The 27838-nt window shown below is 37.7% G+C and overlaps 1 protein-coding gene across 1 annotated transcript; it reads left to right on the plus strand.

The window, feature by feature from the left end:
- Window positions 1–616: 616 nt before the first annotated feature.
- Window positions 617–27785, plus strand: scn4ab (sodium channel, voltage-gated, type IV, alpha, b). Its single transcript, XM_053490541.1, has 25 exons — window positions 617–932; window positions 2798–2916; window positions 5171–5260; window positions 5441–5569; window positions 6163–6254; window positions 6763–6981; window positions 7157–7220; window positions 8372–8513; window positions 8748–8945; window positions 10709–10828; window positions 11248–11353; window positions 11495–11733; window positions 11846–12019; window positions 14947–15303; window positions 16447–16839; window positions 18370–18487; window positions 19476–19630; window positions 19736–19909; window positions 20253–20375; window positions 20709–20990; window positions 21108–21161; window positions 21483–21624; window positions 22568–22665; window positions 22823–23093; window positions 26203–27785. Exons 1-25 carry the CDS (start codon window positions 666–668, stop codon window positions 27294–27296), a joined length of 5220 nt encoding a protein of 1739 aa, XP_053346516.1. The 5' UTR covers window positions 617–665; the 3' UTR covers window positions 27297–27785.
- Window positions 27786–27838: the final 53 nt, after the last annotated feature.

A 27838-nucleotide genomic window follows, 5' to 3' on the forward strand; every position in this document is an offset into this window, starting at 1 on the left:
CAGTCAATTGATCAAACAATAGCATTTCAACCTTGGGCACATCTAGAACAATATCCTTATATATCTGCAGCTGTAATTAGTTTTGTCATATTTATTCCTATTGATCCGTATTCCATATTTTAAAAAGTGTAAATCTTAAATTTAAACAACTTAAATGAAAGTTTCTCATAGGGGGCGGGATTACACTGTGATGGGCGGGGCCAGTGAGAGTGGCAGCGAAGCTGGAATGAGCCGAGTCATCTGTAGAGGTGTAACTGAACACCGTGCCGGAGTGTGATAGCCTGTAACAGCTGCTCCTGCTTCGGCTAATGCCTTGAAAATTTTTGAAATCCTTTAACCTTAATGTCCTGTTTCTTTAAGTCCTTTTGATTCCATGTCACGTCAGGAAAAGTGAGTTTGTGAGTAACACAAACAGCTGAAGGGCCGGTATTAACTTTGTACAAACTACGTGATTACAAGTTGTTTTTAAACTATTTTCAGAAGATTTATATTAAGCCTTCACAACATCACTGGAACATTTAACTGGTACCTAATAAATCATAACTGACATATGATAAAGGTTTATAAATATGCATAATTTTTTCCTCTTTTTTCTCTCTTTCCTGAACAGGGCGTTGCTGAGAGACCCTGAGCTGGTTTCGTCTCTTGTTCAGCATAATGTGAAGATGCCTCCTTTGTTTCCCGACGCAGGCAATGTGTTGCGCCGCTTCACGCCGGAGTCGCTGGCTGAATGTGAGCGACTCAAGGCCGAGGAAGATGCTGAAGCCGCTAACAGGAAAGCCCAGAACATCGAGATCCCAGAGGAGGAACTGCCCAAACCCTCCAACGACCTGGAAGCTGGAAAATCTTTACCTTTTATCTATGGAGACCCTCCACCTGAGCTTCTTAATATCCCCCTGGAAGAACTCGATCCCTACTACAAATCCAAGAAAGTCAGTCCGGGTCCTATGTGTGCATTGCATTTTTATAGAGCACGAGCACTGTCATCTATTGTAGAAAGTTAGGAAATAGCCTTAGAACAGGGTTTGCACTAAGTTATAGTTGTGCAACAAGGTTCCGTAAAATGGTTCTGGTCGCACACTGGAGTCTCTGTAGTGAGGAAGTCAGCATTTTTTAAATTATATTATTATATGATATATCTCAAATATCACTAATATAATATTATTATATTATATTATAGGCAGAAAGGTAAAAAGGCAAAAAGTATATTGCATACATTTAAGTACTGAGTACTGGATATTTAAATTTTCCAGTGTGTTAGAATAAATCGGCACTGAATGAGCACAAGGAATTATTATTATTATTATTATTATTATTATTATTATTTATCATCTTCCTTTTATTATTTTTACTATCATTCAATATATTTAACAAATATTAATTTATTAATGTCTCATTAATAATAATGTCTTATTATTATTATATAGTTTATTTATTTATTTATTTATTATTTAAATAAATTATTGAGTATGATACTATCTATCTATCTATCTATCTATCTATCTATCTATCTATCTATCTATCTATCTATCTATCTATCTATCTATTTCAGAAACTTGCTTCTTTCCTTCTGTCTTGCCCTCTAATAAAGCTGTCAACAACAGCATGTATTATTTAGCTACTTGCTTGCTCACTTCCGTACCAGATATTTTTTTTTCTTTTTTTACTGGAAATTTGTCTCCTGCATCAATAAAAGATGCCCTGCCCTGTGCACAGATGCTTTCCCTCATTTTGTTTCACCAGAGGGACAAATTGAAGAACGATTAGGAGTGCTAAGTGCAGCTGTTTTGTCCCAGGGAGTGTAATGTGGTAATCTTCGAAAATATTTGTTTTTATGTTATTGCAGATTATAACTGTCAATGTGGAACATAAGAGTACACTAGAGCGGTCTTGCCAAGTCATGGTCTGTCCCATTTAGATAACAATCAGAGATCTCAGTGTAGTCAGTTCCTCAAATTCTCCAGAACACCATCAGAGAAAAACATGTCTTCTTGTATTAAAGTGGAGTCAGAAGCAGTCAGATGTTTCTAATCATTCACAGACCTTTGGATGGCCAGACTTTTCCAGGAATCATGGCCAAAGTCTTTAGTAGTTCTGTTAGACCAGGCAGCCAAGATTAACACAGGCAGATCTATTACTCAAGGTCATTAACACACACACAGCATCCAACAAAATTACTACATATCGTGAGAGCAACCCAGAAACACAAGAAACATGAAGCTACAAATGAAAAGTCATTAGCTTGGCATGGAAATATTAGATAAACAGATATAATTTATCCACAGTGCTAATTCGTTTCGAATTAAAATTGATCAGAAGCTTTGGATAATGTAAAGTAAATCCACATAATAATGTGTTTGCTCTTATAATGCAAAGTTTGTTCTGTATCATAACAATTAACACCAAAGAAACATGGGTGTCTGACATTACACATAAAATAACCACTTCTATATCCTGGTTTAGTTTTATATAAGGACACGGTTTAGGACGTCTCCAGCATCAGCCTATTGTAATAATTAGAGGTAAGACAGTAAATAGATGGTAGTGAGAAAGTTTTTGCTATAAAAGGAAGTAACTTTTTTGGTGAATAAAAAAAAAATTGTATTCTTTACATATATCCATAAAAAAAATAAAACACTTAAGGAGATGCTGTTATAGGAAAAAGAAATGCATTTTAAATATGTAAAATTAATAGCACTCCATCTCACCACCCCACTTTGGATTATTTTACTACATCAGCATTTGTCAAACCACTAGATTTTCATTTTATTTGACTACTGCTTTTTGTGTTTTGCAGACTTTCATCGTGATCAGCAAAGGGAATACCATCAACAGGTTCAATGTGGAGTCAGCCTGTTACATTCTCTCTCCCTTTAACCCCGTCCGCAAGTTCGCCATCCGAATACTCATACACTCATATCCTTTGGATGTTCACAAGGTTTTTAAGGGGTTAAGGACATCCTATTTACTTAGACACATAACATTTCTGAATGTGATTTGCCAACTGTGACATGATGACTGATCACTGAAGCTTAATGTGCTTTTCCTAGAATATTATTGGTGTCAGTACAATTATATTAATTCTGACCATTTTCAACATCCATCATAAATATAGTTAACTTATTTCAGCTACTGTATATATTTATTGAATAATCTAACCTGAGCATATAATACATTGATAGATTTAACTAAACATTATTGAACTAAAAAAAAAACATTCTCCAATTTACCCTGACTGGAAAGCGAGAGCGGTGCATCTGTGTACCTTCTTTTTATCCTTTTTAACAACGACCATTGTGAAAAGCGCTCTATAAATGAAATGAAATTGAATTGAATATATTTATCTTTAAGTTATTTCCATCTCAACACTCCTACCCTCTTTTTATGTGTTGTACCTGTGCTCTAGTATTCGCTTGTAAATATTTTCTACATACTGTACGGTAATTCATATTGATTGTGCTAACATACAGTTGCAAGAAAAAGTTTAAGGACCCTATGGGGATATCAGCCTTGCCATGAATTATTCATAAAATATGGTTTGATCTTCATCTATTTCATAATTATAGACAAACAGATTATGTCTAAAATAATAACGCACAAATTAGTAGCATACTGTATTATTAAACCTTTACTGAGCATATCAAGTAATAATTTATAGTATAGACAAATTGTACAGCCTGTTTACGAGGAGAACATGCAAACTCCACACACACACAGACCCAAGGTGAGAATCGAACCCTGTACGCTGAAGGTGCGAGGCCACATGCGGATAAGGCTAACTGGCGTTCCCAATTTGCCCATAGTGTGTGAATGAGTGTGTGTATGTGTGTGTATGTGTGTGTGCCCTGCGATGGATTGGCACCCTGTCCAGGGTGTACCCTGTCTCATACCCTAAGCTTCCCGGGATAGGCTCCAGGTCCCCGCGATCCTGAATACAGGGTGAAGCGGTATAGAAGAGGAGAAGCTGGAATATTCCAGTTCTTCAGTATTTTCAGTCTTTTTTAAATGAACAGCTCTCTCCAGGTTAAGCCACACAATCTTGTTGCATCACATAACCTCTATTAAACTTTAGACCATGCACTGTTACAAGTGTCCTGTGAAATGTTTGGTTAGAGTTTCAAATTAATTGTTGCTGGTGTTCAGATCCAGAGGCAGCAAAGCAGCTGTAAACCATTAGGTTCCCTAAACCATGCGTGATGGTTTGAAGTGCTCTTTTAATCCTTCAAAGCTTAAATTGTGCATGTTTGACAAAAAGTAAACTTTTCTCTTATTTGTCCACTGAACATTCTTCTGGGTACGTTATTGAATACCCAGGCAGGATTTGGCAAACGGCAGATGTGCCAAAAGTGTCTTTCTTTTAAAGACAGCAGTGTCCTACCATTAAGACCACTCTTGTTCAGTGTTTGTTTGGCTGGTCAGATATATATTTGCTTCTTCTATAGAATTGTTTTTATTGTTTATGTAACACCAAAATACATGCACAAAAAAAAAAATCCTTTGTTCCTTTTTTTCTTTGCAGGACGCTGACTGGTAAAGAGACTAACAACAGTCCAGAATTTCCTCAAATTATAGACTAGGCTTATTGTGGACTCATGGACAATTGGGTCTTTGAATGCTTCTGTAGACTTACAGATTTTTTCATTTCGCTAATACTGTATATCTTCTAAAGTCCTGGGAAAGTTCAGGTGCACAGAATTTCTGTGACGTTATTTAAAATCCAAAGCATCTCTACAACCCATCCTTCCGATCTTACCTTAATTAAACACCTGCCTCCTTAGAAGTTCACTCACTTTCCTAGCCTTTACTATAAATAAGTAGTTAATATGGTTGACAAAGATATACAGTAAACTGCTACTGTATGTATGATATTTGTTTAGCCAAAATGTGTTTGTCTATAACTGTGACTTGATTTGATCGGACCACATTTTATCAGCAATCAATAAAATCTGTATTTCTAAAAGGGGTTAAAAACATTTTTTTTGTCTCAGTGGTAGCTGAGTGGGTTAAAGCTCTGGGTTACTCAGGGTTTGCTGTAATGTATATGTGACTTGGGCACAGTAAGTGATTACAGCTGTGGACCTAATTTAGATATTACACACACACACACACACACACACACACACACACACACACACACACACACACACACTGCTCCTTGACTGTTCAGCAAATTGTTCAGCATGTTCATCATGTTAACTATCCTGTCCAACTGTGTGTTCATGACGATGAGTGACCCGCCAGAGTGGAGCAAAATCATGGAGTAAGTCTCACTGAGAACCGTGACACCGAAACATTATCACATTACGCATTCTATAAAATAAATACACCACAATGTATAGTGCTGTTACCATAACATCTCATCATACACCACTGTGCTTTCTCACATGCTTAGTACTCTTGCGTGCATGTATATGTGTGTGTGTGTGTGTGTGTGTATCAGATACGTCTTTACAGGGATCTACACATTTGAGGCTCTGATTAAAATCTTGTCCAGAGGGTTCTGTATTGGAGGCTTCACATTCCTTCGAGATCCATGGAACTGGCTGGATTTCATGGTGATCAGCATGGCGTGAGTATGAGACGTGAGGCACGGTACTGGAATAGCGTCGTTTAGGAATATGTTCTTCACCTCTAGCTCCCTCTTTCTCTCTCTCACACACATCTGTCCATCATTTGCCACTTTGTTTTTCTCACCCTTTTGTTCTTTTCATCTTTTCTTTTCCTTCCAGACAGTTTTCTTTCCTTATTTCTTTTTTCTTCCTATTTCTTTAAAACATACGGCCCCCTCATCTTCACTGTTTGAGGTCTGTCTGTCTTTCTCTTTTCTTTTTGCACATAGCACTTTGTGGCCCTCAACTTCTCACCATCACCATGTTTGTTTTTCTCACACTTTCTCTCTCTCTCTCTCTTTCTCTTAGTATCCATATCATTAGGAAAAACCCTGATTCATGACATTATCAGACAAAATGGACAATATTTAGTCGTTTTGTCACAGTAATCACAATCAGAAGTCAATATGTTAATTTATAAATCAGTGGTCAGATGTTAGAGAGGGATATTGAGCAAAACTCAGAAGTGATGTGATCTTCTCAAAAGTGTGATAACGTACACCATGTTACAAAAATGTTTTTTCCTGAATAATCTGTGTGTATGTGTTCGCAGGTACATCACTGAGTTTGTGGACTTGGGAAATGTCTCAGCTTTGAGGACCTTCCGTGTGCTTCGAGCGCTGAAAACAATCACTGTTATTCCTGGTGCGTCCCGCACCACAGTTCAAATCACATACTGAGCCCTGTCAATTATGCAAACATTACGCAACAGCCCCCCCCCCCCCCCCCCCGCCACATTTTTAATTACCAAAGCACTGTAGAATTCTTAATTCTGATTGTTCAGAAGTTTTTCTATAACAGCAGCACTGACGGTGATAAATCACACGTTTATATTAATGTTTATTACAGTAATTATAATCTGCTATTGTTTTCACTGTAAAGACGAATTTGCAGGAATGTATTAAAAATTGTGTGTAAATGTTGATATTGCTGATGTTTTCTCTACAGAGATATTTATTTAACATTTATGAAAGGAGTCTCCAGTGTCAGCTCTTCATAGGGTTCAGAGTAAATACTTATTTTTAAGAAGATAAATCAAGTGAACAACATAGAAACTGTTTAGAGCTGCTAAATTAAATCTAAAACTAATTAATAAACTGCCATCGTTGGTAGGAGTTGCATGATTGTCAGAACATGTGTGTGTCCACTGCAGGTCTAAAAACCATTGTTGGTGCACTGATACAGTCGGTGAAGAAGCTGGGAGATGTCATGATCTTGACCGTTTTCTGTCTCAGCGTTTTTGCCCTCATTGGCTTGCAGCTGTTTATGGGAAATCTGCGCCACAAGTGTGTCCTGTGGCCTCCACCAGTCGTCAATGATACTGCAGATACAAACCGCACTATCGACTTTCAAGAATTCATCAACAATCCTGGTAATAAGGATTGAAGTACAGATCTGATCTTAATATTAGTTTAATGTCAAGAGTCTGATAGTGAAGACCATGTTTTTGATAAATTTTTACATTATATTAATCTGGAAGGTTTACCAGATGTACTTTTTTTATTCTGCTATCCTGTAAGCTGATTTAGAGTATTTTGGTTTTGCAGATAATTATTACGTCATCCCTGGTGGCACAGATCCCCTGCTCTGTGGAAACAGTTCGGATGCTGGGTAGGTTGGCCAGACACCATTGGTCAGTTATAAAATCATCCATATTTTGGAAATGGGAAATTGTACTCTGGAAAAAGCAGAATATATAAAAAAAAAAAAATCATGTGTATAAACTTTGGATTTTCTAATGCTATACATTTGTAAGGTTCCTCATTCATGTACAGATTTTTATAGTGTGACAGGATGCATTATTTTGCTGAAAAACAGATGTGCTTGATCTACAGTATGACAATATTTAGGTTGGTGGTTTGTGTCAATGTAACATCCTTATGTATGTCGAGATCATCACACTGGGTCAGCACATAATGCATCCTGGTGCCTTTACTTCTCAATTCAATTCAATTCAATTTACAGTATCAAAGAAAAATGATGTAAATGTGTATGAAATGTGAGAAAAATGTGTATAAATTATAATGATCCCTGATGAGGGTGATGGTGGCAAGGAAAAACTCCCTGAGATGGCAATAGAAAGAAACCTTGACATGAAACAGACTCAACAGGGAACCCAGTCTTGTTTGGGTAATAACAGATACCAAACAGAATACATTCTTGTGCAGTCAACAGATAACGTCTTTAAGTTAATATGGAGTCCACTTCATTACTGGAGGCTCAGATAAAGTGTTGTAAATTCCAGTTGTGAACTATTGAGTGACTGCAGTCAGACATCCTCAGAGACTTTCTTCCCCAGGGTGTCCACATGATGTCAAGGAAAGGGATGTGGTTCCCTAGACCAGGCCACCATCATTATAACTGAAGATATATAGCAACCTCAGAGGCTTGTACAGTGGGCACTATGCATGATGGTTGCATTTATTAATAGATTGGTTAATTTATCAATAGCCACAATGACAGATGATGGCTTTTCCCAGACTGCCACACTTGTGGGATTCTTTGCAGAGGAATCCCACAATGGGAAATAATTGTCAGTTTTTCCTTCCTTGAGTTTGGGATTGAGGTGAATTGGGATTTTGGACAGACATGCATCTTCATGGAATAAAGCACTGAAACAACAATGCATGATAAGACATTTATTGAGAGTACTTAAAGTGAAAAGATCCTGAGTGTGTAAAACATTAATGTTTTTACTTTTAGAAATCTCCAACTGTGGTGGCCTTTGTGTATAACTAAGCCTTTGACTATAATATTGACAGGATGTGTCCTGAGGGATACACGTGCATGAAAGCAGGGAGGAATCCAAATTATGGATACACCAGCTACGACAGCTTCGGTTGGGCCTTCCTCGCCCTCTTCCGACTCATGACACAGGACTTCTGGGAAAACTTGTTCCAGCTGGTTTGTACATCCACATTGTTTGGGTTTTGTTTCCTAATATGCAAACCCTATTCTGCTCAACTTTTTGTATTGTTGCTTTGTCATGCTGTACTAATGGAGCAGTGCAGTTGTTTAAGTTTATGTGAGTAAAGTTGTACTTACAGATAGAAAAAAAAACTGCATTGAGAAATGGAACAAGCACAGAAGAAAATGTTCGTTGCTCATTTTGTGCTACTGCCTTCTAATGCATCTCAGACTCTCCGGGCAGCAGGGAAGACCTACATGATCTTCTTCGTGGTCATCATCTTCTTAGGCTCTTTTTATCTTATCAACCTGATTTTGGCTGTGGTGGCAATGGCATATGCAGAGCAAAATGAAGCCACAATAGCTGAAGCTAAAGAGAAAGAGGAGGAGTATGCCAGGATCATGGAGCAGCTCAAAATGCAAGCTGAGGCAAGCATACACTTTTATTATATCATTCATTTCATTCACTGTTTCAGTTCATTTTAATTGCATGAAGCATTGAATTTCATTTCCATTGGCCCTTTTCAACTGAGAAAATATGTGTTTAGTCATTCAGAATTTATATATTTCATATGTGCCAAAACATTTGAAGTTAGCATGCTGTTGTTGATGCTGCAGTAGAATATAAAGCCAGGGAAATAAGGATTTGGTCAACAACAAAATTTTAGTCTCTGTGCACTACCACAATGGTTTTGAAATATAGCAATCAAGATAAAAAAGGAAGGTTAGACTTTCAGGTTTAAATAAAGGAGTTTAACAAAAGAATTGCATTAACCATTTAGGAATTAAAGCCATATATACACAATCCCTCTAGTATCAAAGACTCAAAAGTAATTGGATGTCAGGGTGGTACAGTGGCTTTTTGGTTAGCCCTGTATCCTTGCACCCCCAGGGTCAGGGGTTAAAATCTCACCTTTGGTTCTGTGTGCATGGAGTTTGTATGTTCTCCTTTGTCCCTGAAAATCCCTGAAGATCTCCCTCCACACCCTTGATGACTCCCTGATGTAGAGCAGACTAGACACATTGAGAGACCAGACACTGCCTCTCCAGCCAATCTTGTGCATTTCGCATCCCACCTATCTTTTTTGCAGGGCCAACACACCAAAAAACTGGTTAACACTTAAAACCCAGGCCAGTCTGTCCCCAAAATGAATGCAGGAGATAACTACTGCCTCAACTCCATAATTTGGAGTTCTCTCCATCTTTACTCCCGGATTTAAGAGTGGATAATTATGTATATTCCCATGCACTGTCTTCGTGGCCACGTTGAATTTCCAGCTTTCCCATTGTGCCAGAAATCCTGTCTGGGCTATGCCTCAGTTACAGAGGGCAAAAAAGGTCCACCAGTGAAGAGAGAGGTTTACAAAAGCCAACATTGGAGAAGGACATAATAATGGTGAAGCAGAGGAAAAAGGGGAAGGCAAACCACAGGTTTAGGGGCTGGTTTTGATGGAATGGGCCCCGGTTTCTGGAGGGGGCATGAAAATGGATGTAGAAGATTGGGAGTAATGCGGAAGAGTAAAAGAGAGAAGTTGTGAAGCAGGGCTTTCTGCTCCTAGATATGAACCTTAGCCAGTCACGTCACCTCTGTCAGTGATGCTGGTCATGGACATCGAATCCTTGTTGCTGTCTTCTGCAGTAGCCGTGAAATGAGATGCTCAAGTGCCACCAGGTTGCTAGTTACCTTACCTCACTGAAGAGGACACCAGCATGCTGTGTGCAGAGAGCTACTTAGCTTTGCTCCCAAATAGTGGGATAAGATGCGTTTCCAATCGTAATTTGGGGCAATCCCATGCTACTACAAAATGCTCGAACAGGTCGAGGAAGACCTCGGGGTTGTCATGAAGCCCACATGTTGGCCAGCAGCATGTAAGAGAGCTTCTGCCAGAGCATCCCTTGCCTGCACCCGTCTTTAAAGCATCTCCCAGTCTTTCGCCTGCATATGGACAGTGCCTGGAAGCACGCTTGTGCCTTCCTTTTTTACATATTGTAAAAATGGAGCCATTAAAATATATGCAATTCCTATGATAATAACAATGTATAAATTTACTGATTAATAACAGATGAATATGGGCAAAATAGAAAATGTTCATATAATTACCAATATTGGCAAATTTATATTAAAATCATTTTAATGCAATAGTTTAATATTTAACAAATAGAACAAGTAAGTGTTTCATTTGTCTGACCAGTTAAGAAAAGCAATGGTGAAAGAAAGCACAACCTCACTTTCAAGCAGAAGAAAAGCTGATGGCAGTGCTGAGTATGATGAGAAGCATGAAGAGCATGGCATTGCCCTGATAAATGGAGAGGTAATGCAAATACACCAACAAATCCATCTGTGATTTTAGCACGAGGCCTATATTAAATTCAGTATTAAATTTACTGTATTGACTTGTACTGAATTCTGATTTGTCCGAGATCTTGATGACTTTTATATTGCAGCTCTCTCTTAGGAGGGGTTTATTTTATATTTAGTGGACGTTGGTAAGATGTTAGTGCTTAGTAACGGTTAGTAACTTTTCACCATGGATAAGTGATACTTTTTGTTTTGTAAAATAACTAAGAGAGATGATAAGAGATAGTTGTGGTTTTGAATGTTCCACAACCTCAAATCGAAAAAACTATTTTAAAAAAAATTATATACATTGAACATTGATTATTATGTGCTGTCAATACTTGCAAAGCATTACAGTCCAGTTTGGCTCAACATTTTCTCTTGTCTCCAAAGTCTGTGGAGGTTTCCAAATCAAATGGAAGTATGGACCTAATAGAAGTACCTGACCAGCACAACAGGAAAGCCAGTGCAGTGAGCGCCGCAAGCCATACTCTAGATGGTGAAGTCTTTAGCTTATTCATTAACGATGAAATGTGGTTCAACAAATTTGATCTGTGGGTTAAAAGTGGGTCTACCTTTTTTTGGTTGGTATTACATAAGATGTTAATATCTGGTTTATGCCTTCCTATTCTATATTCAGAATTAGAAGAGATGGAGAAACCATGCCCACCTTGCTGGTACAAGTTTTCAGACATTTTCCTAAAGTGGAACTGCTGCACACCATGGGTCAGATTAAAAAGAATTCTTTACTTGTTTGTGATGGATCCTTTTGTGGACTTGGGCATCACTATCTGCATCATACTAAACACTGTGTTTATGGCCATGGAACATTATCCAATGACTCATGAGTTTGAAAATGTCTTGACTGTTGGGAATTTGGTAAGGCACTAGATACAATCTTAAATAATTTCACTGGTTTATTCACTGCCCTAATTAAATTGCCCTAATTTTTTTTTAATTGCCCACTTACTTCATGAGCTTTTATTTCCAGGTGTTCACAGGGATCTTTGCGGCTGAGATGGTCCTCAAGCTCATAGCCATGGACCCATACTACTACTTTCAGGTTGGCTGGAATATATTCGACAGCATAATCGTGACCATGAGTCTTGTGGAACTTGGCTTGGCTAATGTACAAGGGCTGTCTGTGCTCCGGTCCTTCCGACTTGTAAGTAATTGTTCACCCACTTCCCACCAGAAAGTGTATGTAAACAGAGCTTGTTCATAGATTGTCTTCCTGCAATGGCCTGAGTGTGTGCCGTCTCTGCTAGCGTACTGGGTTTTTAAAATTTGAAATGATGGAAGCCTTATTGCTTCTCGTATCCCAAACTCTAAGATTGGACACTCATTACACTAGTCCCTTTATTTCATGTAAAATAATAGCATGGGAGCAAGAATGAAGAATTTGACCTACAATCGGTGGACGTTTTAGTTGGACATGACAGATTGGAGCACAGCAAACCTATTGGAGGACTTCACACTTTTGTTTTGGTAAATACGTAGCTGACAACTATTCTAACTGATTCTTCTCAGAGTTCATTGGATACAAAGGACCTTTGATCTACATGTGTATTGATAATTGGAGTTTATTAATAAGCAAGCAGACATACAGTATGAATGACCAAAAAATACTTAACTGGGAAGAATCATAAAGTGTGGTGTTGGCATTTCTGGAGAAAAAATTGGAGCATTTATGCACTTTGCTCTTTTATTGTTTATGCGTGAAGCAATATCCCCAAGCTACTTTTTCTTTTTTTACTTCAACAGCTTGCCAAGTACTGTAGTGTGCCGGAATGTGCACTTATTGCTTGTGTGCTTTTGAACCAGTTTGCGTATTTCTATTTGAATAACACATTACTTTAAGGATTGAAACAATTTTTTTTTCTAGTAGGCAAGTCTTATTTTAGCAAAGGAAAGGCTACAGCATGTTGTAACATGAGTTTCTATTTGGATGTTTGTATAAAAAAAAAAAAAGTAACATACAGTGTCCAGAATCGGAAATGAGCTAGGTCAAGCTAGATGTAAAGGCCTGGGAGAAGTTGCAAAACAGTAAGGGGACAGGGTCTAGAGACCAATGCTCAGGAAGACAAAAAGTGTGGAAGAGTGGAAGACAGAGAGGAAAGATCTTGGGAAAACAAACCTAAGACAGCACTGATTAGAGAAAGTGACACCCCAGCATAGTGAATAATGGACAAGGGACAAGGATTGAAGCAAGATTGATATTTAAGCATAATATTTGATCCAATGTCCCTGACTCCCTAACTCTTGCCTGATGTGTGATACTGCACCAGAAGTGATGAGAGGAATAATCAGGCATGTTGGGTGATACTCTACAAGGACAGGTTTGCGGTGAGATCGTCAGGGATGTTGGATCAGTAACACAAGATGGAATGATGACACGATGAGATTAAATCTAGGATCCAATACTTGGTACAGGACCAGAACTGGTAAATAACCTTGGTAGGGTTGGGTGATGCATTTGCAAGATCGATGTGAGATACCAACACTGTGTACAGAGTAAAAGATGTAAGGGCCAGGAAAGAGATGGAGAAATGCAAGTTAAACAGTATCTTGCCTGTCGTAGTACTGCTTGTTTTAATCAGGAATCCATGGGCTTATTTTTGGAGATGTGCATGAAGGCCATGTGTATGGGAGATAAAGGCCAGAACAAAATGGGATTTTTAAGGATGGTGAGTAGAAAGTGACCGAGGGTTAAAATGCTAGATTGCTTTTTTATTTAACATGATGTGAACAGACTGAGCCCCCAAATTGTTAGGTTTAAAATGAGGGAAGACCAGATTAAATGTCTGCCATGTTTTCTTGCTGACTGGTTCCGCCACTTCCCAGCCAGAAGACACAGGCAAGCATACATACACACATTAATGTCTGAATGTTCTGTCTGGTTTATTCAAAGAAAATTATGTAAGAAAGGCTTCATTATTTATAAACCTTTGCAGTACCATCAGAAATGTTTACATTATAATGTAGCCATCAAAATGTTTATATATATATATATATATATATATATATATATATATATATATATATATATATATATATATATATATACATTGCTGGGTAGCTTGTCCACCAAAAAATTCCTTTTGTTTTTATAGTTGGCTACAGCTGACCTCTGGCTTCAGCTAACCCTTGCACAAATATTGGTTTATAAACTGTTTGTAAAAATTCTCGTTGTGTTGTACTGTATGCAGTTACATTATGTGTACAGTTATATTGTATTTTTACATTTACCTAGTTTTATCCATATGTACATGTGCACCAATCAGCGATTGCATTACCATTGAAATATATAACACATTTAACATTAATTATCAATTATATACCAGTAAACTGATAACAGAACTGTTCACACAGCCAATGCAGTATGAATTGCCAAAAATTGCCAGCAGGCAAAGAGCCTACTGACCTGGCCTTGAAATTCCTCTAATCCCAATTTAATCAAGCACCCATGGGATGTATGGGATAAGCAAGTCTGCAAGTAACCAACAGCACCCAAAGGAACCTCTGCTAGGTGGCAGACACCACGGCACACTTTGACATACAGGAGAGGTCTTGTGGAGTCATTCCTAAAGGGCCCGAGTTGCTCAGGCGGCGCACCTGGAACCCAGCACAATATTGGGCATGCAGTACAGTAATGTTGTGCGTTCTAATGTTATGGCTGATTGGTGTGTGTTGTTGCAGTATTGTTATACCATATAAGGGGTATGTGTGATACACATACTATATGCATTTTGGGCCAAATTCTAGTTGTAAAATCTAGCAAACGCTGGTGTCTGAATGAAGACCAGCCGTGGGAAAAGGGGATGGAATAGATATAGTGAACATAGAAAGAAGATTAAATGGATCATGGATTTTCTAATGGGTCACAGTATGTTTGTAAATATCCTTATTTATTACAATCTGTGGCTGCCTAACATTTTATTCATTATCCAAACCTTACAGTCTTTCTTTAATCTCCAAGGGTTTATTATAACTGCTTGTGAGCTGTGCCTCAATAGTTCCCCTCAAAACGCCTTGATAGTTCTTTTTAAGCTAACTATTATATAATCATGTTATGATTAATATTCAATACAGATGCGTGTCTTCAAGTTGGCAAAGTCGTGGCCTACCCTGAACATGCTGATTAAGATCATCGGTAACTCTGTGGGTGCTCTGGGGAACCTGACACTTGTCCTTGCCATCATCGTCTTCATCTTTGCTGTGGTGGGCATGCAGCTGTTTGGGAAAAGCTACAAGGACTGTGTTTGTAAAATCGCGGCGGACTGTGAACTTCCACGCTGGCACATGACAGACTTTTTCCATTCATTCCTAATTGTGTTTCGGATTCTGTGTGGAGAGTGGATTGAAACCATGTGGGATTGCATGGAGGTGGCAGGCCAAGGCATGTGCATTGTTGTCTTCATGATGGTCATGGTGATTGGAAACCTGGTGGTGAGTATATGTTTCAGTCCTTTTGTTTCAACAAGTTTAGTCTGAATGAGGGAACTGTGATGAATAGCCAGCGAATAGCCTAATATTTTTTTATTTTATTTTGTAAAAGAATAAACAATAATCCAAACAAGAATCAAATATTATAAAATGAATTAATTACACCATCAAATCATTTTAAAATAGTGGCGCCGGTTAGGTGGCTGCCGTCGCGACTCTGTGGTCGCACAAAATCATTTCACTGCATATTGTACTCTGTATGATGGTGTATGTGACAAATAAAATTTGAATTTGAATTTATTTTAGTGCTTTAAAACACCTGCATCATGACTAACCACATTGGGAATATTTAACCATAAACACACTGAATGTGTTTCATGGTTCCTTTAAGGGTTCCCACAAAGTAGCGTACCAAAGAAACCTTTACTTGCGCTGGTAAACACCTACTGAAGTCTGTATACTAATTGTAACATCCATTATTTCCATTAGAAATCCATTGGACAGGTCTTGCTGAGATAATTAACTTGTGACGTGCCACTCATGCTTGGAACTCAACTGCCTGTCTGATATCCCAAGGCGCACTGGAGTGGATGTTGCCTGACATGCTTTAGAAGACAGATCTGTCACAGATCTTACATCCTGTAGAGTAGATCATGTGATCCTTTCACTAGAAGTTAATTATACATAGGGCTTATTTACTTTGAGTATTAACCAACCATTTACTATAAATGTAACCAGGCAGATTTCCGTTTCATCTATTCTTAGAGCAAAGAGGAAATAACTCATCCGATGAGGTAGACAAACTTTTGAACAGAGCCTTTTTCTGAGATCCTTTGACCAGGAAATTGGGGGATGAGGTAATATGTATTTCAGGTAATGAGTACTATAAGTGTAATTTATGAATTGTCCCAATTCCTGGTTGAGTTAAACTAACCTCAAAACCAGGAACGGTCACGGTCATCAGTTAGAATAACCTACATCACAAATAATAACAGATCACTGCGTATATATTTTTTTTTCTTTTGTCAAATACAGTAGTTACACAGTCTTTTGTCAAGACACAAGTGTACAGTACCACTGAACCACGTTCTACTGTGACTGTAGGCTTTAGGGCATAGATAAAAAAATTGCTTTCGGTTCTTACAGGTCCTCAATCTCTTCCTGGCATTGCTGCTCAGCTCCTTCAGTGGAGACAATATGTCGTCAGACGACGATGGCGAAATGAACAACCTGCAAATTGCCATAGCAAGAATAACCAGAGGCATTGACTGGGTGAAGGCCTTCGTTATCACACGTTTGTTGGGCCTAAAACCAAAGGAAGAAGTAAAGGAAGAAAATGATTTCGCCCTGAACCACATGGACATGGCTGAGTCAGGGGATGAGGTGAAGGAGGAGCTGAAACCATTTGATGGTGCTCTTAGGTTAGCTGTTGTTCCCATTGCAAAGGGAGAGTCTGATTTTGAAAGCCCTGATGATGATGATGATGATGATGATGACAGTACTTCTGAAAATAAAGAGAAGATTAATGAAAAAAACAAAGTGAGTTTTTACAAGTTAACACAACAGAAAGTAATGCCCCTTTTTAAATGTAAAAATTTATTCCACTTGCTTCCACTGTTTTAAATTGCAGATATCACTCACTCACTCATCTTCTATACCACTTTATACTGTATAATGTATGTTCTGCGCTGCTTGAATTATTTTTAGCAGAAACCCTTATCAATTAATTTCTTTATTGATGTTTTTAGATTATACGAAGCATCCACCATTAACATCCGTGTAAATTAATTCCTTCCTATATTAATTGTTTTTATAATCTTTGTATTATTTTACATGATGTCCTATAATAATCATTTGATAATTAAAAACTCAACACCCCTGTGGTGGTCAAGAAGGGGAATATAAATCCCAGTACAGCTGAAAACCTCAGAGAATGCGTGGATATGATGATGGCCAGTGTGTGGCTGGACAAAAAGAAACAGACACTTTTTATGGGTGTAGTGGAGGTCAGGTGTCACAGTGACAGAGCGTGGGAAACCGCACCAGCACAGCATGATTAGTTAACCTGTTCAACAACCATCTGACCTCTTGGGTTCCTCTTTCACGCAATTTTCCTGCCTAGAACTTTGGATGCATGAACTAGACATGCATCCAAAAATCTGTCTGATTCTGCTTTTTTTGGTAGTTTGTGTTGTAATAAAGCTATGCGGTGCTGCTTGAGGTCAGATATTTTGTTGAACATTTGCTTCAATGAGGCGCATTAGCCCTGACTCATTAGGCAACTGTTTGTTGGTATGCCTGCAAACTGGGTTGTGTTACGCAGCTCACATAACATACTCTCGCGTGTCTAGATGCTTGGCATAACAACAGCAGCCATGTTTCTCCAGAGGGAAGGGGATACATAGTTGAAGTAGAGGCAGGGGCGCTAAGCAATCAGCTCTACTTCTAGCATTAAATCAGACGAAAGCCAAGACAAAATAACTTCAACCAGTATTGTTGCCGACAATTGTGCGATAAAATAAGCTTCAAAATTTTTAACCATGAGCTACTACATATGGAATTGTACAAAGAAAAAAAAAACATGGAAATACGCTAATGGATAAACAACATGGTCCTTTTTTTTTTATCAGACAGATCTGTTTACTCCTTAAGGTTCAGTTACATGTGGCTACGTCAGTGAAAGTGAAATACCGTCCAAGGCCAAGTGATGGATTTATGTAGCACACATATTATTCACAGTGTCTTCTTCATGCTTCTAAATATAACTCCTTTTGAACTACGCCTATAAATCCGTAAAGATATTCTCATACAAGGTGTCCTGAGTTCTTGAGATAAGAAATCTAGTCAGAAATAGCACAGGAAAAACACAGCGAACAAGATAAATATGTGGTTCGATTGTTTAGCGTATGGCATGTGTTAATAATTGAGGTTGATGTACATATTAATCGAGTCTTTCAGCAGTTTTTCCTATAACTGGCACTTTTTTAAATAGAGTCATCATTCATACCTGTGTCAATATTTTGCATCTCACATTTGATACCGTCCATATTCATCTTCTCTTTCGGACAGCTGAACGATGCAGATGACTCGTCCAGTTGTAGCACCGTGGACAAACCTCCAGAGGTGGAAGATGTGGATTCAGAGGATGAACCAGATCCCATCTCTCCAGTGGAGTGCTGCACAGAGAGTGAGGCTCTAAACGCTATTTGCTTTTAATGTTTTCAAATTTGGAAGCAGATTATTCCAGATTCCATACTATTAAAAAGTTATACTATTATATAGGCTACTCAGTAGCATAGATCCAGCATAGTCTGAACACCAGCTTCTAAACCTCCCAGCAGCTCCTAGAGCTGCTCAAACTGGTAGGCTATCATTACTAGCTGGTACATTTTTATCCAGCATTCTTTCTATTGATTAGTAAATGTTGGACATTCCATGACAGTGGTGCTGCCTCATGAGCTCAATGTGTGTGTCTGCAAAGTTTTGCATGCTAGGTTTCTGTGAGTACCACCTCCCAAAAATATTCAGTTAGATATGTGCTTGTTTATGGTGCTCTGTGAATGCCTGAAGTTCCAAACAGGAAGTATTCCAATCAGCAATGGAGAACATGCAAACTCCATGCACACAGACCCCAAGGCAGAAATCAAACCCAGAAGGTGTAGAGTTGTGTAATGGGACAGCACGGTGGTTAGCACTGTCGCCTTGCTTGTCCAGGGTCTGGGTTCCATTCCCGGCCAGGCCCGATTCCCGTCTCTGTGTGCATGGAGTTTGCATGTTCTCCCAGTGCTTGGTGTTTTTTTTTCAGCTACCCCGGTTTCCTCCCACAGTCCAAAGAGAGGCAAGTTAGGCATGTAATTGGCATTCCCAAATTGCCTGTAGTGTGTGCATTATTGTGTGAGTGTGAGTACTGTATGTGTGTGTGCCCTGCGATGGATTGGCACCCTTTCCAGGGTGTACCCTTTCTCGTGCCCTAAGCCTCCTGGAATAGGCTCCAGGTCCCCATGACCCTGAATACAGGATCAAGCGGTATAGACGATGAGTGAGTGAGTAAGAGTGAGTTGTGTAATGAGGCTTAGAAAATGGCATGAGAACTGAATTGTCCAAAGCTAACATTTTACTAAAACAATTTAAAAATCCAAATACTCAATCACTTCTGTCCCCTGGATGTTTTACAGAATGCATTAGATGCTGCCCATGCCTTGATATAGACATCACCAAGGGCAAAGGAAAGACATGGTGGAACTTACGTAAGACCTGTTATTCCATTGTGGAGCATAACTATTTTGAGACCTTCATCATCTTCATGATTCTTCTTAGCAGTGGTGCCTTGGTGAGCTGAAGGGAAAAGTGTAGATATATTGAAAGTTTTTTTTTTTTTTTTGAAATGTAGTACAGCTTTGAAATATGAACCTGTGTTTTCTTCTTCTCTGATTAGGCATTTGAGGATATTTACATTGAGCAGCGACGAGTGATTAAAATCATTCTCGAATATGCAGATCAGGTCTTCACCTACATTTTTGTTGTCGAGATGCTCCTGAAATGGTTTGCGTATGGTTTCAAGACCTATTTCACCAACGCTTGGTGCTGGCTGGACTTCCTCATTGTCGATGTATGTTTGTTTATGTTTATCATGTTAAAGAAAAACCTAATATACAATTATTATAGAACAACCTAGGAATAATATATATTGTAAATGACTGGATATAAAATTAAGTAAATCAATTGATTGACACAGACCTATGCATCTCTCTGTTGGTGATACATTTTAGATGTAACATACTGTAAGCACCAATTCTTCCTTCTCCAATATCTCCCAAGGAGACTGGGACTGCAGTAATTAATAATTAACCTGAGTAAAATGAAATGTACTGTATTAATCAAGACATATAGCTTCAGTGTCAGCATTTTTGTTAACTGTTCATTTACCTTGAAATTGCACGATTATGACGCAGGTCTCCCTGATCAGCTTGACGGCTAACATTCTGGGTTACTCCGAACTCGGACCCATCAAATCCCTGAGGACTTTGAGGGCTCTGAGGCCACTTCGCGCCCTGTCCAGATTTGAGGGAATGAGGGCAAGTACTTGATTGAATGAAGTTCAGTTCAATAATATTTTATTTTTATCGTACTTTAGTTAGTAGCTATACAGAAATATGGATGTAGATTTACAGTAGACGTGTAATGAACTATCGAGAGGTGACAGTGGTAAGGAAAAGTTGACTTGACTCTGGACACTCCATGATGGGTGACACTGAATATGGGGTTTAAAAATCATTACAGTGAACAGGTGGTGCAGAGTAAAGACAGTTCTGAATGTGTTTAAAAAATGCTTAGTGTAAACAGATTAGTGGATTTTGTGTATTTAAGTTGAAACTTTTGTGGTTTCGAATTTTTGTGAACATCCTCAGGTGGTGGTTAATGCCCTGGTTGGAGCCATTCCCTCCATATTTAATGTGATGCTGGTGTGTCTGATCTTCTGGCTGATATTCAGCATAATGGGTGTAAACCTGTTTGCTGGAAAATTCTACTATTGCTTTAACACAACCTCTGAAGAGTATTTCTCCATCGACCAAGTGAACAACAAAAGTGACTGCTTTGAGCTGATGAATAATGATTCAGACGTAAGATGGGTGAACACAAAAGTCAACTATGATAGCGTGGCCATGGGCTATTTGGCCTTGCTTCAAGTGGTTAGTGTTCATACACGACTGAATGAATAAATTGATAGATGGATGGATAGATTTAGAGAATAAGATTAGAGCTTGATTTGTTTCATTTATAAATCATAATTTCTTGTTGGGTTACAGGCAACATTTAAAGGTTGGATGGACATCATGTATGCTGCAGTGGATTCTCGCTCGGTAAGCTTCAGACTTTAGAGGTACAGTAGAGAGAAACATTGGACGTATTTCATTAATTATTTTCCAAACTTGATAAACAATAATTAATTTACATTTACATTTAGGCATTCGACTTACATTTTTATCTCAATAAAATTAATTAACATCCAATACATGTTGTAGGAGTAATAAACACTTAAAATATATTTACCTCATGTTACCAGCCCTGCAACTGATGGTATCTGACTTTACATCCAAATTTAAATGTTCAAAAAATGTTTGCAGCGAGAATGTACTGTAATACATGTTTCATGATATTTTCACTTTTGCTACTTTACGTAGGTGGAGGACCAGCCGGATTATGAGGCAAACCTCTACATGTATCTGTACTTTGTAATTTTTATCATCTTTGGGTCCTTCTTTACCCTCAATTTATTCATTGGCGTTATCATTGATAACTTCAATCAACAAAAATCAAAGATAAGTATCAACCACAAAGTAAGACAAAGTATCATTAAGAAAAAAAAACATCAGCCTCAGTCTGCTGGACAAAGCTTTTTTTCTGATGGAATCAGTAAATAACATTGCAATGAAACATTTACATGTGGGTTTATATTTAAGGAATAAAACACTATAAGTGTGCTGTTTAAGCAGTTTAAATTAACAAGCAGTTAGTGTCATTAAATCAAGCTGCTGCAATCTCAGAGCTGATTCATGTTTCTAAAACAACACATCTCTTAGTGTTTCAGTGCTCTTAAACCACAACAACTTGCAGATAAAAAATATTTTTTATCTGCATCACAAATAACTTTATGAAAGTCTACATTGTATAAATGTGTCTTGGTGTAATCTAAGTCATAAAAAAAACCCATAACTTTAATGTGAATATAGCCCTATACTTCATCCTGCTACATTTATCAGCTGGTCAGCTCAATAAACACCAATACCTGGTTACATTGGCAGCAATACACTCTTGCTCCATAATCCTGCCTCCATCTGTTTCAAAACATGTTCCAATGGTGAAACTGGCTGTAGTTCTTGAACGGTTTTGTCGAAACCCTTGAATTATAGCTAAAAGTTGTGACTTGGCTAACATCTTGAATGGCAAAAACCCCACAGTGTTTATTGTTCCAATGTTCCTGAATCTGACCTGTATTTTAATATGGCTAATGTAATTATTGCAATGTAAATCTAATGTTCAATTTATGTCAACCCAGACAGGTATTATTATTATTAATATTATTATTATTATTATTATTAATAATAATAATAATAATAATAATAATAATCTTAAAAAATTGTTAACCCTAGTAAGTAAGACATGATCGCATGATCATGTCAAAAGCATAAAACTGTATTATATACCATGTTTTTGAGAGTTTAGGACATAAATAATAATTGCCTTCCTGTGACTCCTTACTTAGGAGGACAAGACCTCTTTATGACAGAGGAGCAGAAGAAATATTACAATGCTATGAAAAAACTTGGCTCTAAAAAACCACAGAAACCAATCCCACGCCCCCAAGTAGGTTTGATACTTTATATTTCGGATAAATAAATATCTCCCAGTAAATGTAATATATAATCTGTTTGGAAATAAGTTATATTTAATATGAAATCATCAGCTGTATTACTATATTGTGTTGTTCCTAATGCTCATCTGATGTCGTAACTTTCTACAGAACTGTTTTCAAGGCTTCATCTTTGACCTTGTCACAAAGCAGTTTTTTGACATTTTGATCATGGGCTTGATCTGTCTGAACATGATCACCATGATGGTGGAGACAGATGACCAGAGCGCAGAATTTGAAGAAATTCTATACATGGTCAACCTCGTTTTCATCGTCCTATTCACTGGAGAGTGTGTGCTCAAGCTCATTGCCTTACGACAGTATTTCTTTCATGTTGGATGGAATATTTTTGATTTTATTGTGGTCATTCTTTCAATTGTAGGTGAGTACTGGAGTAAGGTTAACAAAGAGACTCATACTAAATAACTGACTAGTCAGATTGAATAGATTAAATAGAATGATTTACCCAGGTTTTGTTGTGTCCATCAGTTAAGATCGCATATTAACTTTTAAAATAGAAACAGGCCAGTCCATGGATTTGTTATGGCATTTTTTAAACTTCTTTTTGTTTTCAATTGTTACACAGTTAAGCCTTCATTAAATCAGAACCATGGATGTTACAGTGACTTGCACAAGTATTTATACCCCTTGGATCGTTTCACATTTTGTCATGTTACAATCACAAACATAAATGTATTTTATTGGGGATTTTATGTGATAGATAGACCAACACAAAGTGGCACATAATTGTGAAGTAGAAGGAAAATTATAAATGGTTTTCAAATGTATTTACAAATAAATATCTAAAAAGTGTGCATTTGTATTTAGGGCCCTGAGTCAATACTATGCTGCAATTACAGCTGTAAGTCTTTTGTGGTAAGTCTCTATGAGCCTTGCACATCTAGAGAGTGACATTTTTGCCCATTTTTCTTTGCATAGTCAGTCAGATTGGAAGGAAATCATCTATGAACAACAATTTTTAAGTCTTGCCACAGATTCTCTGTGACAGCTTCCCTGTCCCTTCTAAAAAAAAAAAAAGAAATTATGTGCCACTTTGTGCTGGTCTGTCACATAAAATCCCAAAAAAATGCATTTATGTTTATTCTTGTAACGTGACAAAATGTGAAAAAGTTTAAATCAATTTAAATTAAAATTTTATTTGTCACATACACAGTCATACACAGGGCGATATGCAGTGACATGTTTATACAACCGCCAGTGACCTTAAAAAATAAAAGCTATACGTAAGAAATAAATATGAATAAAAAGAAATACAAAAGAAAAGAAATTTAACTAGTAAAATAAACTGTACAAATAAGGGCATAATAAAAATATTACAAAATATAGAAATATAGAAATATAGAAGAAAAAACCTATATATATATATATATATATATATATATATAATTTGAAAGTGACAATGATTGTGCAAATATGCATAAAAAGTGACTTATTAAAGTGTCTTGTGCAATGGTCCAGAAATGAAAATATAAATGTATAGTGAATACTTTTTTAAGGAACTGTAAAATGTTTAAATGTACACTGCCTGGAAAAAAAGTCAATGTTTGGATTTAAATTAGCACATACTTAAATGCCGCCCACTGGATAATTACAATAAGTAATACGGTATGTTTCAGCAGGCAACAATTTTTTAAGTACTAACTGATACAGTGAGTACTTTCTAATTTCTTAAACATCTATATCAAAAGTTATTTGCCATGGTAACAGAAAAGATGTCACATTATTTCAGAAGGATTAAATTATTGGCCTGAAAATAATTAGGGAGGTTGCTGAAACTACTGAAATTGCATTAAAAACTGTTTTATATTATATTAACACATTTTTTAGTCTAGAAGTTCAATGTAACATTTACATTTAGTCATTTAGCAGATGCTCTTATCCAGAGCGACTTACATTTTTATCTCATTACACATCTGAGCAGTTGAGGGTTAAGGGCCTTGCTCAAGGGCCCAACAGTGGCAACTTGGTGGTTGTGGGGTTTGAACCTGGGATCTTCCGAACCGTAGTCCAATGCCTTAACCACTGAGCTACCCCTGGCCTAACATGTTAATGTAAAGTCCAGTTCATTTTTGGAGGCTTAGGTAGACTGTAGGTAATTCCATTCCTGAACTACTGAGCAACTGCACTCACAAGTTCTTAGAGAACAGCTGTCTGTATCTGCCAAGGCCTGGACTGTCAGAACAGGGACACCAGGACGAGTCAGGTGGTCTAGAGGGCAGAAAGGGTTTAAATCACTGGCAGCTCAGGAGCAACATGTGGAGTTTAGAAAGAGAGAGAGAGAGAGAGAAAGAAAAAGAGAGCAGAGAGAGAAGAGGAAAGAGGATAAAGCAGAAGAGAAGGAGAGATAACAGTTAGGTCTGGTCACAGTCATGTAATGTATAATGTGAATGTATATTTACTGTAGAGGGCAAGGAGAAACTCCAGGCATAACTAACTACTGTATGACAGCATAACTAAAAGGGAGAGCCAGAAGGAAACACAGACATGAGGGTTCCTTGAAATGTAAAGGGACCAATCACAATGAGAGTGGGGAAGATAGCATCTAAACGTACCAGTTCACCATAATGCTCTACATCCATGAGTCCCTCAGATCCTGCTCCTTCACCTAAGGCAAACCTATTCAGAAAAATGCTTGGCTAAATAAATAGGTTTTAGCCTAGACTTAAACATGGAGACTGTCTGAATCCAGAACATTACTGTAATTGGAAGGCTATTCCATAACTTAGGGGCTTTTTTAAAAAAAGGGGCTTTTTTTTTTTTTTTTTTTTAGAAAAATCACTTACACTTACAAGTAAACAAATCATAAAAAAATGGACAGTAGAAACCACAGATATGTTTAATAGTGACAGTAAGAGCATTTACACATGGAATGTACAGTAAAAAGAGGTCACAGGATTGGAACTAAACAGCTGTGTCCATAAGAAAACCATTTGTTATTGAGACTAATCAGAAAAAAAGGCTTTAGTTTGCTAGGGAGCATAATGATTAGACTTTAAAGCAATGGAAAAAGGTCATGTGGTCTGACCCAGAGAGATGGGTGTACGAAGAGAAGCACATGAAGGAATGCACCCATCATGGATAGTGGCCGCTATACAAGCCTTTGTGGCAGGGTTATTATTTGGGGCTGCTTCAGTTGGTCAAGTCTAGGCTCAGCAATATTATGTGGCAATAAAATTAATTCACATGACTTGAATGTACTGAATGACCGGGTTATCACATCTATGGATTTTTTTTTTTCCTGATAACAACTCTGAATGGAAATATTGTGACATCACAAAAAGGTTGTTGAAACAATGCCATGGCAAATGCATACATAATCAAAGATGAAGGTGTCCAACAAAATATTGGAGTGTGCAATCTTTTTGGCCAGGCAGTGTATAATTCTTTCAAAAAAATTCTTTTTCATTATAAAATGGATATTACATTTTTATTTTTTAAATACTGATACTTTATTAACTTTTTTTTTTTAGGCTTAGTTCTAGCAGACGTCATTGAGAAGTACTTTGTGTCACCCACGCTTTTCCGTGTCATTCGACTTGCCAGAATTGGCCGAGTTCTGCGTCTGATTCGAGGTGCTAAAGGCATTCGAACTTTGCTGTTTGCCCTGATGATGTCCCTTCCTGCCCTTTTTAACATTGGCCTTCTACTCTTTTTAATCATGTTTATTTTCTCCATATTTGGCATGTCCAACTTTGCCTATGTGAAAAAAGCCGGCGGCATTGATGACATGTTTAATTTCGAGACCTTTGGAAACAGTATAATATGTCTGTTCATGATCACAACATCCGCTGGTTGGGACGGGCTGCTGTCCCCTATCCTTGACAGCAAGGCTCCTGACTGTGACCCGGATGTTGAAAATCCAGGCACGGATGTGAAGGGTAACTGTGGGAATGCTGGAGTGGGAATAGTCTTCTTTTGCACATACATTGTGATGTCCTTCCTTGTGGTGGTCAACATGTACATTGCTATTATTCTGGAGAACTTCAATGTAGCAACAGAGGAGAGCAGCGAGCCTTTGTGCGAGGAAGACTTTGACATGTTTTATGAGACCTGGGAGAAGTTTGATCCAAATGCTTCACAGTTCATCGAATACAGCGTACTGTCCGATTTCTGCGACACCCTGAAAGATCCACTGAGGATCCCTAAGCCAAACACAGTCAAGCTGATAACAATGGACTTACCAATGGTCCCTGGAGAAAAGATCCACTGTCTTGACATTCTGCTGGCTCTCACAGCTGAGGTGCTTGGTGAATCTGGGGAAATGGACATGCTCAAGTCGAGTATGGAGGAGAAATTCATGGCAAACAACCCCTCTAAGGCATCATATGAGCCGATAACCAGCACTCTTAGACGGAAGCAGGAGGAAGTGGCTGCTAAAGTCATCCAGAGAGCCTACCGCAAATACAAACTCAAGACTTGTAACAGAAAGGGAGCCTGCAGCATCAGACAAAAGAGTGAGAAGTCCCCATATGTAGCTCTGCAGAATGAGGTGGTCTTACATTCTGCCCCTTTCACCGTCCCTGACTCAACCTATGTGGACAACATGAGGGAGTCCTTTGTGTAGTGAGATCTTTTCTGGTTAAACGTTCTTCAAAGTGACAGTGTTTTCACAAAACTGCTCGTTCACTTTAAAGGTTATTACTTCAATTATAAGAAGGGAATGTGAGTATGAGCTGCTGTATTGTTCACTATAAAGAAGTTAAGAACTAATGTTAATGAAGAAACCAGTGGTGTAAATTAAGGAAAAAAGTCAGTCTGTAATGTAGCATCAAAATGTTAATAGGAGCACTAAGCACAAATTTCTAGTTCCAAAAGAAAAGTAGTAAGTATAAATGTAGCATGTGACGTTTAGATAATCTGTGAATACTTTTGATACAAGACTGAAGGACTTGCTAGCTTACATGGTGCAAATGGCGCATGGCAAAAATTAATTTCTTGTTAAAATTTAGTATGTAATAAAGAAAGAAAAAGTCAATTTTATTCATAATGCTAAATCTGATTTTTAGTGTTATAGACTGTAATATATTACCTGTAATTTGTACTATTTATACTATAATATTTAAACTATTTTCCTTATAATGATCATTATGTAAAATTTTAAACCAT

Source organism: Clarias gariepinus, chromosome 28, assembly GCF_024256425.1.
Source record: "Clarias gariepinus isolate MV-2021 ecotype Netherlands chromosome 28, CGAR_prim_01v2, whole genome shotgun sequence".
NCBI classification, from domain to species: domain Eukaryota; kingdom Metazoa; phylum Chordata; class Actinopteri; order Siluriformes; family Clariidae; genus Clarias; species Clarias gariepinus.

Coding starts and splice junctions, on each gene's coding strand:
- scn4ab (XM_053490541.1), top strand. CDS start 666: ATGCCTCCTTTGTTTCCCGACGCAGGCAATGTGTTGCGCCGCTTCACG. Junction 10,829..11,247: donor TTGCCCTGATAAATGGAGAG/GTAATGCAAATA, acceptor TTGTCTCCAAAG/TCTGTGGAGGTTTCCAAATC. Junction 15,304..16,446: donor TGGTGATTGGAAACCTGGTG/GTGAGTATATGT, acceptor CGGTTCTTACAG/GTCCTCAATCTCTTCCTGGC.